Source organism: Lolium perenne, chromosome 1, assembly GCF_019359855.2.
Source record: "Lolium perenne isolate Kyuss_39 chromosome 1, Kyuss_2.0, whole genome shotgun sequence".
In the NCBI taxonomy this organism is placed as follows: domain Eukaryota; kingdom Viridiplantae; phylum Streptophyta; class Magnoliopsida; order Poales; family Poaceae; genus Lolium; species Lolium perenne.
The window spans coordinates 123,481,914-123,494,761 of record NC_067244.2 but is presented as its reverse complement, the minus strand read 5'-3'; the positions used below and the strand labels follow the sequence as shown (position 1 = coordinate 123,494,761).

Below are 12,848 nucleotides of genomic sequence, written 5' to 3'. Positions count from 1 at the left end.
ATTGAATTTCTTGTCTTTATTGAATTTGAAAACTTGGGATGTTACACTATGTATTTGAAAACTTGTAGCAAAACAAACTTAATCTTATGCTATGCTTACTATGACTTGATCTTATGCTATGCTTACTATGGGTGTTTTTCCATCACACCATTCTCCTAATGATACGATCTTGTTATTAATAACATCCAATATTCATGATCAGGAAACCATGATCATCTATTAATCAACACGCTAGTTTAACAAGAGGCTTGCTAGGGACCCTTTTATGTTTACAAAACACACAAGTATTAATGTTTCCGGTTAATACAATTATAGCATGGGATGCAAACATTTATCATAAACACAAAATATAATAATAACGACTTTATTATTGCCTCTTGGACATATCTCCAACAAAAAAATTATATCATGGACCCATTAGATAAAGACCCTGAGGAGTACAACAACCTGATTTACATGCTCGACAGGTAATTTCAATCATTATCGCACTATATCGGCCTCTTTCGTTCATTCCCTGATAAATTCATTATCACAGATTTTGGAAAGTGTTCATCACAAAGGTGACCGTAGCTGCGCTATGAAAGGCTCCACGTAAGTAGCTAGTGCTAGTTTCAATATATATACCATTATCATGATTGATTATTTTTTGATTGAATTGTATTCTTCTAAAGTGTGAGAGGCAGCCACAAGGAACCAATTTATGTGCATACTACGTTTTCGAGTTCATCAACATGGTGATTGAGCGACGCGTAGATTACAAAAAAATCAAGTATTCACAATTCTTTTTATGATGATTTGCTATACACATAACTCATATATTTATATTTGATCTTATTCTTTATAAACCGAGGCGGGTGGGTGAAAGTCCTACCACAGGGACGCCTACGACAAATTCAAGAGGAATTGTCGGAATTTTTTGGTTACGGAGGTCATATCTGAAAACGGAGAATACTATTACCCCTAGAACTACTTGTAATTTAATGGTCTCCATGTAATAAAATAGATGCATCAACACGTATGATCGTTGAGCTTCCATAGCTACCAATTGTATGTATATATGTGTAATCGTAAGAAAAAATATGTTATATATATTCATCAATGTGTGCAGTATGTAGTAGTATGCATCAACATGTACAATATATATGTATTAGCGTAGAATATGTATAAAGAATAAAGAATTAAATAAAAATGGAAAAAAATACATGAGCAGAACCTTAAACCCTAAAGCGGATTTTAGTACCGGTTGGGTGTTACCAACCAGAACTAAAGGTCTCTCAGCCCGTGCATTCCGCAGCGCCCATGTGGATGGCCTTTAGTCCCGATTTGTAACCCAATTAAAATTAAAGATGTGGCTTTAGTCCCGTTTTAGCAGTTTTGGTTGGGCAACCTGAACTAAAAACACTCCAGAACCGGGATAATAGACCAATTTTCTACCAGTAGCTTGACAACTTTTACCAGAATCTAGCACCCCAAGAGCATGGTGCGAGTTTCCACCCACCCACACCGGTGGACAAGCAGCAGCGCTGTGACGCAAAAAGAAAGGAAACCAAAATCCTGTTGCAGTTTGTGCACAATATTGGGCTCAGAAGGCACCAGTTGCGTGCCCGACAGGAGTGGAAGGCTGAGGAATCTGCCAAGGGCTAGAATCTAGTGACATCCTCTTTAACCCCATCTGGCAAGGTGAGGAGGCAGGACACTGCTCAGCCTTTTACTCCTTTCTGCAGCGCTACATTTGGAAATCTCATCCTCCTCTCTCTGTGCTTGCTTAAGGCAGTAGAAGTAGTTAGTGCCCTTGACTTATTCTGTAAGAACAAAATATCCGTACAAGTGAATGTAATATGTATTGAACTATTGATGTGTGTTGTGTGAATATGTCTCTGCACAACCAAGAAGAAAAGAAGTGACCAAAACCGGTCCTCCTCCTACCCCACGTGATCGTCCTCGCGCTGAGCCGTCTGGTGCAGCCACCAGTCAAACATTAAACGCCTCCAATCTCTCTCTCTATCTCTCTCTCTTCCAACAAGCAGTAGGCCGGTGGTGGCCATGGCTAACAGCGGCGAGGTGCAGGAGTCGCTGCAGGCGGTGGCGCAGGGGCTGCGGTGGACGTACGTCCTCCTCTGGCAACTCTGCCCCGACCAAGGGTACTAGTACAGCTCTACAAGACCACCGCCAACTTCTAGCTCCGTCTCTCACTTTTCACTCATCAACACAAAGCTCGTTTATTTCCTTTGGTTTACATGGGAGCTTACGGAATGGCAGCGCGCTGGTGTGGGCGGAGGGGCACTACAACGGCGCAATCAAGACGCGCAAGACGGTGCAGCCTGCCATCTCCCTGGCGCCGGCGCCGGCGGAGGCAGCCGACCACCACCGCAGCCGGCAGCTGCGGGAGCTCTTCGACTCCCTGGCCAGGGAAGCCGCGGCCGGTGGGACAAGCTTCAGGGACGTCCACGGTGCCGGCGCGCACGAGGCGGCGGCGCGGCGGCCCAGCGCGGCCCTGGCGCCGGAGGACCTCACGGAGACGGAGTGGTTTTACCTCATGTGTGCCTCCTACTCTTTCCCTCCCGGCGTCGGGTAAGTGCTACGCAGTACATTTGCAGCTTTTCCCTTACCTGATGCAGAACATGTACGGCCAGACATTCAAGCACTAGCTACCTAAAAAGCCATGACAAAAACTACGTACCGGAACATTTCCATGCTGTGCTGCAGCAATCAAGACATGCAAAGATGTGTGGCTAAATTAACCCAAGTATGTGCTTGCCTTTTTTTTCTTCTTAAATCCCAAAGAACGATATATATTGGAATAAGTATCAGATTCACAACCCGTTTGAAACTGTGTATTTATTTCAGTGATATGTTTTAAACAAGCCCAAACTAGATTTTGCTTTGACAAAATTCAAAATCTGAATTTTGAAACACAATGAACCGCCAAGATCTATTGTAAAACCCAATGAAAGGCAAACAAGAATATCTGTACACATACCTAGCGGTCACTACCACTCATTAGAACACCGATTTTAAAAAGAACCATATATGTTGGAATAAGTATCAGATTAATAACCCGTTTGAATCTGCATATTTATTACAAAAATATGTTTTAAACAATCCCAAAATAGATTTGATTTTGACAATATTCAAAATATGAATTTCGAACCACAACTAAGCATCATGATGGATTCTGAAACCCAATTAAACACATGCAAGAATCTCTCCACACATACCTAGCACTCTCTCTCCCACTCATTAGAACACCGATTTAAAAATGGACCATATATGTTGGAATAAGTATCAGACTAATAATCCGGCTTGAAGCTGTGTATTTATTTTGACGATATCTTTTAAATAGGTCCAAAGTAGATTTTATTTCGGTAAAATTCAAAATCTTAATTTCAGAACACAATGAAACATCACGACGGATTGTGAAACCCATTGAAACCTGGTATTAAAAAATAGATACAAAACTTTAACTTTCCGTTTCTCCTAATTTTTTTCCAGCACGTCTAATACAAGTTTGAAGTGTGGTCAAATACATTCAAACATGATGATGCATAACAAACCTCTATAACACTAGATACAAGAAATAACGTGTCGCCTAGTTCTGCTCATTATGGTTTTGGAGTCGTCGTCTCACTTAGTCCAATAATAGAGCTGACCATACTTTTGATGCATCACTGCATGCCACAAAGAAATGCCCCCCACTCTCAAACATAGCCTTGCAAACACCTCGTATCCAGCTCAACATGTCACATCTGTCTTCTCTATATTCATCCTCGACGGCAGGCGCTCAGGGGCAAAGCGCCATAAAAATGATGAACTTTAGGAGGGCAATCTAGCTTCCATAACCCGTTCTAGATATGTTTCTCACATTCACTGCCCAAACACACATTTAACTAAGCTGCCTGCCATTGCCGACATATAAGTTTTGTACGCTGATTTAACAGAAAAAAACACCCTACACAGTCAGGGTGACTAGCAACACAATCATGTAGGGTGTGACATAGGAATTTTCCGAATCTGTTATGCGTCATTTGGTAAGAGCGATTGTTTACACAAGATCATTCATCCAGCTTGCTATCTCTAGGTTTAGTAGACGCGCCACCAAGTTCAACTTCGAGTTACCCTTCGGAGTACTCAGGCATCTTGTAGATCACGTTGGGATCGAGAGGTCGGACCAGATCCTGATGCGAGACCCATCTCCTACTCTCCAGATGATGCCACATCTTAGTACCTCGACACCTTTCTTTTTTGTTTGCACAAAGGAGGGGTCTAGGAGACCCTGGTGGTACTTCATTCACGAAACACGTGGCAGATACAAATTGCAAGCAGGCTCATAACTAAACTCGCCCTAAAGAACCTGATATTTGAAGATAAGGCCTTCTCATTTACATTAAACACCCCAGAAAGAAAGATTAAAAAAACAATCATGGAAATGTTCTCTACACACTGGTTTATTGTGTTTCACAATCCCAAAACTTGCTCAAAATATGAATTTCAAAACACAACTAACCATCATGATGGTGACTTCCAACATATATGGTCCCTTTTAAAATCGGTGTTCTAATGAGTGGGAGAGAGAGCCAACACTCTGATTCTGAGACCCCATTCGCGCTTCGCTTTCATTATATCTTTCCATTTTACCCAATGTGCTTTGTGTTCATCTTCCATTTGGGACCACCAGTACCAGCAAATCAACTTGGCGGTATCGTCACACATGCTTTTGGCGAGATCAAAGCATGACATTTCATAAGTTGGTATGAGTTGCGCTATCTCTTTGATTAGAATTTACTTGGCAGCTCTTGACAAAAACCATTCCTTCCCACCAATGGTCCTTTTCCATATCTTTTCCTTCGCATACGAAAAAATGCTTTTGGACATATCCCTTCCAATGTATGTTGGCAATCCCAGGTATTGACCTCCATGGCTCTCCGCCTTTCGGACCAATAATTTGCATAATGGAAGTCTTAAGTTGTCTTGGTGTGTTCTTACTAAAAAGGATCGAGGACTTGTCTCTGTTGATTACTTGCCCGGTGGCTGCCTCATAGCAACAACTATATTTGCACTAGCAGTCGTGATCCAGTGGCCTCCATGAGGAGCAGGGAATCATCGGTGAATAACCAATGGTTCACTAACGGCGCCAGGTTTAAATCCAGAGAGCAAATCCTTTTTCTTCTGCATAATGGATAAGTGCCGAGAAACCCAGCGCATATAACAGGAATAAGTATGCTGATATTGGATCACCATGTCGGAAGCCTCTTCATGGTGTTATAGCACCTGTAATATTTCCATTCACGTTGAACCTATATGTCACTTTTCTAAGACACTTCATCACATTTTCCACAAACTGATTGCAGGTGCCCCCTAGTTATCACTTTTTCTAGGAATGACCATTCTACACTGGCATACACACTCTGCTCATATCTAGTTTAAGTGCCATGTAGGTTTTCTTTCTCGGCCTCTTCCTCTTCATGAAAGGGGACATCTCATAGGCAAGGATAGTGTTATGTGAGATGAGCCTTCCCCGGACAAATGCATTCTGATTTCGAGAAATGATTTTCTAGAATACATTTTAAATGGTTTGCCAACACCTTGGAGATTAGCTTATAGATGACGTTGCAAAGACTAATTGGACGTAAATCTTTCATACTCTCTAGCCTTTGGGATGAGCAAAACAATAATTTCAATCCATCTATATCCGGTATACTGGTGCCTCGGAGCACGTTTTGAACCTCCTGTACCACAACATCACCCACCTTTTCCCCAAATTACTTATAGAACACTGTTGGCATTCCATCGGCTCACGGGGCTTTGAGATCCCCAATGCCATCTAGTGCTTTTTTTTATCACTTCCTCCCTAATAAATTCACTAGCCAGCACTTTATTCATTTGTTGTGTGACACGGGGCTGAATATTCTCCGGAACACGAAGAGCGTTAGAACCTGCCATCGAGGTAAACAAGTTAAATAACGACCCGAGAGTAGACTAGAACATTCTCCAGAACACGATGAGCGTTAGAACCTGCTATCGAGGTAAACATGTTAAATAACGACCAGAGAGTAGACTAGACCTTCGAGGCAAAAAAAAAACCTTGACCTGCGCTTAGCTGGCTGTATCTATATTCTATGGCCAGGCACACATATGTTCTTCTTGAAGGCGTGTCTTTGAAGAGAAATGAAATCTCCCATGCAGTGCTCTTTAAAATCCAGTAGATGTAGGTTTTCTTTCCCGACCTCTTCCGCATTGCTTAAAAGATATCATGTGAAGAAATACACAAAATCAAACGAAATGTTAATCTGATATATACTTCAATCAATAAATATGGCTATTTAAAATCAAATCTTAAAACTTAAATCAATGTACTAAATAATGGGAGAGAGTCTCCGAAGGTTCTGTGGTGAAGGTGTCTTCGTTTGGCGATCTTCGGCAAGGCTTGCTTCGTTCCCTTCCCTTATCGAGCTTCCTTGGTGCTGCTTTTCGGTTTGTGAGCAACGCGACTTGGTCCCCGGTGGTGGTCGGCTTCCCGTGGCGCTTCTACGACGGAGGGGTTCTGTCGATGGCACGCGTGAAAAATGGCTCGCTCTCGAGTGAGCTCCGGCCCGACACTGTAGCTTCCAGCTCTTCTCCGAGTCCTCGTAGGCGTTTTGGCTGAGCTCGTTGCTCGCGCTTCCGGTTGTAGCTTCTTTGGTAGTTGGTGTGGGTGTGTGGTTTTGTTTTGTAAGCTGGGTTCAGCACTTTGTATCATTTGTCGCCGTTGGTGGCTTTGTTAATTCAAAGCTGGGCACTTGCCGTGCCTGTTATCTAAAAAGTACTAGGACAGGTAGTCTACGTGCAAAGGAAGGGCCGATGGATGCATGGGACCTCCCGTGCATGCTATATATAGACGCCACTCTCGTGTGTTTGAATCAATGGACCATGTTCTTCGCGTGAAAATCCTGAATCTTTGGGCGGTTGGATAGAAGGAAAACCCGTTTGCTCTGTCCGCCTCCGCAAGTGACAAGGCGAACCCAAGATCAGGCCGTCGATAGTCCCTCCACACCTCTACCCATCCTCCTCACCACCGCCAGAGGGCACCGTAGGTAGAAGCTCTAGGGGTGGTGGCAGTGGGGCCTCTTCTCCCCCTAGCGCGGTGGTGGCGGCGCGGGCTGTTGCGGTTGGCGGGGGCGCGACACTAATCGCGGAGCGTGGCGGCTAGGTGTGCTCGGGTTGCTCGCCAGCATCAAAAGCTTGGACAACGAGGTGGCCTAGGTATCGATGGACGGCTCGGTGACCTCTTGGTTGGCGGCTCTGCGTGGATATGGCCCTGGAAGCTCTCGAGCGGGGAGCTGCGGCTCGGAGGACGAAGCACGGGTGATGGATCCTTCCAGGTGCTTTTCTAGAGGGATCTTCCACGCCCCCTCCCTTGTGCTCCGCTTGCGTGGTGCTCGTGGTTTCCACAACCGGCGGGATGATGCTCGCGGGTGGCGCTGCCCATGAGGTTTTTAGCTGGTTCGAAGGCTTTGGGGATCCTGGTTTGTTTGAAGGTGACGGTCGCTTACCTCTGCCGTGGGGGTGCTTGGAAGCTGGGGGCGGCCCTGGAAGGTGGGCGGCATCGACCTTGCCGACGGGTGACGTCTACTGGTGTTGCTCCTGCTCTCTGTGGCTGCTCGGGTCACGCAGAGGTAAGCGATGGTTGTGGCGGTTGGCGAGTGCAGCTCCTCTTCTTCGGCTTCTGGTCGCAAGGGAGTAGCTTGGCGACGGGTTTCGAGGGCCGGGGGAAACCCTTGGTTGTTTTCTCTATCACGATGGAGAAGACCCTAGGCTCTCGCCAGGCAGCGGTGACACTGCAGCGCTGTTTTCCTCTTTGGAGGCGTTGCCTTGGGAGCTTAGGGGCTTGCGTGGGCTGTGTCCGTGGCTTTGACACTTCTCTTCAACAACGATCGTCGGATTAGTCAAGATGTCTTCTTGGTGGCTTGACGTCTTTTGTAGCTCTGCTTGCGACTCCGAACCTCTATAGTTTTTGTAGCGTTTTGCTAGTTTGTTTTAAACTTGTTCTATAGTGTGTTTTAGTACCTTGTATCCTAGCTGGTTGATAGATTTATTAATTTAAAGCTAGGCTCTTCGAGTCTTATGTTTAAAAAAATCCTCAAGCTATCATGTTCTGGATGAATCTGGTATACGGGTGCACCGGTTCTGCATCAATTAAGGCACACAACCGTTTTGTTGCAAAGTTTCAAAGTTCAAGAAGTTCTACATCTTAAGTACCACAAATGGTGTACATAAAAACTAACCAGAGAAAGCAAATTAAAATGAAGTGCCTAAGCACGTTGAATTCTTTTAGAAAGCTCCCAGTCACCCTAGTTGTAGATAGCCCGAGCAACCGTCTCCAGACGGATGCATCTAGAATTCATATGTGCCCGCTGCGCCTCCGGAAAAAGGTAAGACCACTCGTGGATTCAGTGTGTAACCATACGGATAACCTCGAGGATCAAGTATTCTGTTTAATTACGGGCGCACCGAGGACAACAAATGAGGAGAAAATATCTGATTAATTACCTTGTTATGGCTGATACACGTATTCTGTTTTCAGGTTACCAGGAAAGGCATTTGCAACGGGAGGGCATGTATGGCTCAGTAGAGCAAATGAAGTTGACAGCAAGGTCTTCTCAAGAGCAATACTTGCCAAGGCACTTCTCTTCTCTTATTTTCCCATGAATTATTGGTTAGTCGGTACATAATCTCTGTGTGTTCAAATAGTCAATTCATCATGACAAAAAAACTTGACGGAGAAAAGTAGAAACAGTTAAAGAACACAACCCTTTGCTTGTAACAGAAAATGCGTACTTAGGATCGGAGCAACGTTGAGAACCTAATAGCTAAGCCGATACAAATGAAGTTGACAGCAAGGTCTCCTCAAGAGCAATACTTGCCAGGGCATATCCCTTTTCTTATGTTCCCATAATTTTTTGGTTAGTCGGTGCATAATCTGCAGTTTCAAATATTCAATTCAGCATGACAAAACCTTGATGAAGAAAGTAGAAACAGTGGAAAAACATAGTCCCTCCATCCAAGACTTTACCTGTAACAACAAATACATACTGACAAAAGGAGAAACACTGCTGCTCCACAAAAAAAAAAAAAAGGAGAAACACTGCTGCTCCGCAAAAAAAAAGGAGAAACACTGAAAACCTAATCGCCGAGCCCATGCAAATATCTAACATTCATATTTCCTTTCCTTCTTTCATAAATATACTCCGTAGAATATTAACTTTTCCGTTTTTTGCTCTCTTTTCATGTGGTGCTTAACAAAATTTGGCGGCAATAAGTTGCAGAGTGCAGGAATTCAGGTATTTCCTATAAGAAAAGCTACTACCTATATTAATTATGAATTTTTACCTTGAAACTTCAGTAATATCCATTCATCGCACTTCAAATGTATTGCAGACAGTCTTATGCATTCCCATTGTCGACGGTGTCCTGGAAATGGGGACCACAGAAAAGGTAAACTGACATTGTACTATGCCTTAATTAATTACATTGAGGATAAACTACTGTATGCATATATCAGGTGGAGGAAGACATAGGCCTAATTCAGTATGCAATGAGCATCTTCATGGATCAACAAGACAACCACATGATCCCTACCATGTCAGAGCATTCAACGTCCAACCAAACCAGTCGCATTGATCTACAGCCATTCCAAATACAGAGGAAGATACATGCTGGTCAGGCAAAGGAGGAGCCCAAAAAGTTCAGCCCAAAATATGAGGACAATGAAATGGAAGATGGCGATGATGAGATCGAAGAATGTGCATCGGGTTCAGAAACGAACACGGCAGGGGATTACTGCCGGCATGCTCCACTGAACATCGTGAGCAATGATGAGCAGGCAACACACAATATAGGGAGCAGTAAGCTGATGCAGCTTGAGATGTCAGAAAGGGTGAGAGATGGCAGTTCAAGCAACTCGGGTGATGGAATCCAAACGCTAATGGTTTTCCAGAACATTAATAATCAATCCAGTATGCAAGCGGATGAGCCTTCCCAGTCTTGGCATTTTCTCTATGAGGAGTTATGCACTGGCTACCCTCAATCGTCAGGTATCTCCATGTTTCGATTTCTCGGTCTATGCTAAGGGCTTCATACTTAACCTCTGGGCTGAAAAATTACTACACTATGGCTCTGCTTGATGTTTAGTACTGCAAAAAAAATCGATGCTAAGGAAAATGTTCAATCTTCATCTAGATATTGGCATTTCATCTTCATCTAGATATGTATCATGAGGAAAGGAGAAGGAAAATGCATATGCCTCAAACCCACCCCTACAAACGTGGCCACCATCTGAGCTCTGTGTTCCCCATTTTTCTTTATGCAGATGAAAACCAAGCAATAGTCTCACCTGAAAATGCTCACTACACGGAAACAGTCTTGTCGATCCTGCACGGCAACACACGCCGACAAGCCGCGGAGCCGAACATCAGATCGTACCTAGCTGTCTCACACCAATCATCATTCTCCGCGTGGCATCCTACCATTCTTGGACGCACGATCACTGAAAGAGCCACCCCACAGAGGTTGCTCAAGAGTGTCCTGCTGAATGCTGCCTGCAGTAGCCACTGCAAGCCACATGATGATCCGAGGTGCGACAATGTCGGCACGGTCGGGCTGCGAAGAGAGGTCGATTTCAGCGGCAACCATGTCCTGCAGGAGCGCAAAAGAAGAGAAAAGCTGAACGAGAGGTTCATTATCCTGAGATCCCTGGTACCCTTTGTTACCAAGGTACAATCTTCAGAATTATTTTTTGTGTAAGAAATTTCAGTAATGATAATGTTTGTATGGATTGTTAACAAAAATTGAGTTATCTTAGCACGGTTGTGTAACGATGCAGAATGACAAGGCTTCGATACTGGGCGACACGATCGAGTACGTGAAGCAGCTGAGGAAGCGCATCCAGGACCTGGAATCGTGGGTAGGCAGGCAGGTTCAGGGTGACCCGCCGATGGTCAGGCCGCCAGAGACGAAGAGCGTTCGTGGTCGCAGCGACCAGCGCGCCGCCGCGCCGTCCGAGAAGCGGAAGCTGGCGGCCCTGGAAGGGAGCAGCAGCAGCAGCAGCACTGATCCTGTGACCGTTGTGCAGCATTCCACGGACGTTCAGGTGTCCATCATCGAGAGCGACGCGCTGCTGGAGCTGAGGTGCCCCGACAGGCGCGGCCTGCTGGTGAGGATCATGCAGGCGCTCCAGGAGCAGCTCCGGCTCGAGGTCACCGCCGTCCAGGCCTCGTCGGACGACGGCGTGCTGCTGGCCGAGCTGCGCGCCAAGGTTAATTATTCGGCGCAGCAGAACTATATCATGATTCGTAGTGGAGTACATGGTTATTCTTGATTGGTTGATCTGTCCCAAGTCTTAATGTTATTACTACTACTGTATTAATATTGGGTTGTTGACTGAATGCAGGTGAGAGAGGTGCGTGGGAGGAGGAGCTGCATTTCTGAAGTGAAGAGAGCAATCCATCTCATCATCTCATCAGGATGATCAATAATAAAGCATTAATACAGCGAGCGTGAATGTTTACTGATGGATTGACATGACATGAGTGTAGGATGATAAGGTGTGCACTGACAGTATTCAACTCGCAGTGTTGTATAGCTGTCAGTCTTTTATTTTGCCCTCCGCGATCCATGGCGAAACTGCCGATATGCCACTACGCGTTCCGATGAATGTGCATTATTGGTGGCGGAGTCGACACGGTGCGCTTGCCACCTTAATTTCACCCGGCTGCTAGTGCAAGGCGAGGTCCACTATTCCCTCCGGCACCAACGAGCGGCCAATGGCGACGCCATCAGCTGCCAAACCATTCTATCTCGCCACCACTAAGCATCTTCAGCCGGCTTCCTCCCAAACGGCGCCGAATCGAACCCGTTTGGAGATGTTTTCTTTGTACCACGTTTGGGGGACGTCGCTCTCCAGCCGCGTCCCCCAAACGCGATTTCAAACATAAATTGAAATAGCTTACGTTTAAAAGAGATCGTTCCCGTCGAAATCATCGCGATCGAAGTAGCCACGATCAAAGTACTGGACGCGCGATCATATTACAGACCGGTGGTGCAAACTGAATATAAATTAGAAGGGGTTCGACGACGACGACGGCGCATCGTGAGTCGACGTAGGCCCGTCTGACATAGGTATGCCTACGACCATGTCGTGTGAATACCCGTGGTCCATAGTTGATCAAGAAAGCCCATAGACTCGAACCTTTGGTGATCCAGAAGATTGAAGATACTCGGATTAGAAAGATAGAGTTATTATAGAAAACTTGTATCAATATAGGGAAAGGCCCAACACGGCCCTATAATTTGTACTTGTACGACACTAAAAGACCTCGGCTTCATCTCCCATATAAAGGGGAGGCCGAGGGTGAAAGAAGGGCCGAATCATTATAATCCTAGCCACCGTAATATTGAGTTGAGCACCTTTGTTCGGCTAAAACCTTCGAGATCTACTTGCCCTCTACTTTATAGGAAACCCTAAATCTACAATCCGCAGGCATTGACGAGTTAATCCCTCGTCAATTAGCGCCATCTGTGGGGATTTGAGGTAGCAAGGTCCTGATCTCGATGGCATCGTCAACATCATCATCGGCAGTGAGCAACACGATGGAAGGATGTAAACGAGTCCAACCTGACCTCATCGATTTTGTTCCTCACCCTCCCTCCCGTTTGCATGCATATGCCAATCTGGAGGAGTCAATGGAGATGATGTTCGGGAGCTTCCTCGTCGGGAAAGAGGGATCACACCATTTTTCGGCACCGAATTTTTCGGGACCGTTAACGGCCGAGTCCGATTACTCGGGATCATCAACGTCATCCGTTCAGTCAGG

General features: G+C 45.3%; 1 protein-coding gene across 1 annotated transcript; it reads left to right on the top strand.

Moving 5' to 3' along the window:
* The first annotated feature begins 1,966 nt into the window (after positions 1-1,966).
* Positions 1,967-11,623, top strand: LOC127300763 (basic helix-loop-helix protein A). The gene is made up of 9 exons (XM_051330935.2): positions 1,967-2,141; positions 2,260-2,571; positions 8,561-8,657; positions 9,303-9,317; positions 9,415-9,471; positions 9,539-10,070; positions 10,346-10,749; positions 10,859-11,290; positions 11,426-11,623. The coding sequence occupies exons 1-9, from the start codon at positions 2,044-2,046 to the stop codon at positions 11,501-11,503; spliced, it is 2,025 nt and encodes a 674-aa protein (XP_051186895.1). The 5' UTR covers positions 1,967-2,043; the 3' UTR covers positions 11,504-11,623.
* Positions 11,624-12,848: the final 1,225 nt, after the last annotated feature.

Excerpts from the sequence above, each read along its gene's own strand:
- LOC127300763 (XM_051330935.2), top strand. The coding sequence starts at position 2,044 with ATGGCTAACAGCGGCGAGGTGCAGGAGTCGCTGCAGGCGGTGGCGCAG. Across the intron at positions 2,142-2,259 it reads CAACTCTGCCCCGACCAAGG|CGCGCTGGTGTGGGCGGAGG; the intron begins GTACTAGTACAG and ends ACGGAATGGCAG. Across the intron at positions 9,472-9,538 it reads AAATGGGGACCACAGAAAAG|GTGGAGGAAGACATAGGCCT; the intron begins GTAAACTGACAT and ends TGCATATATCAG.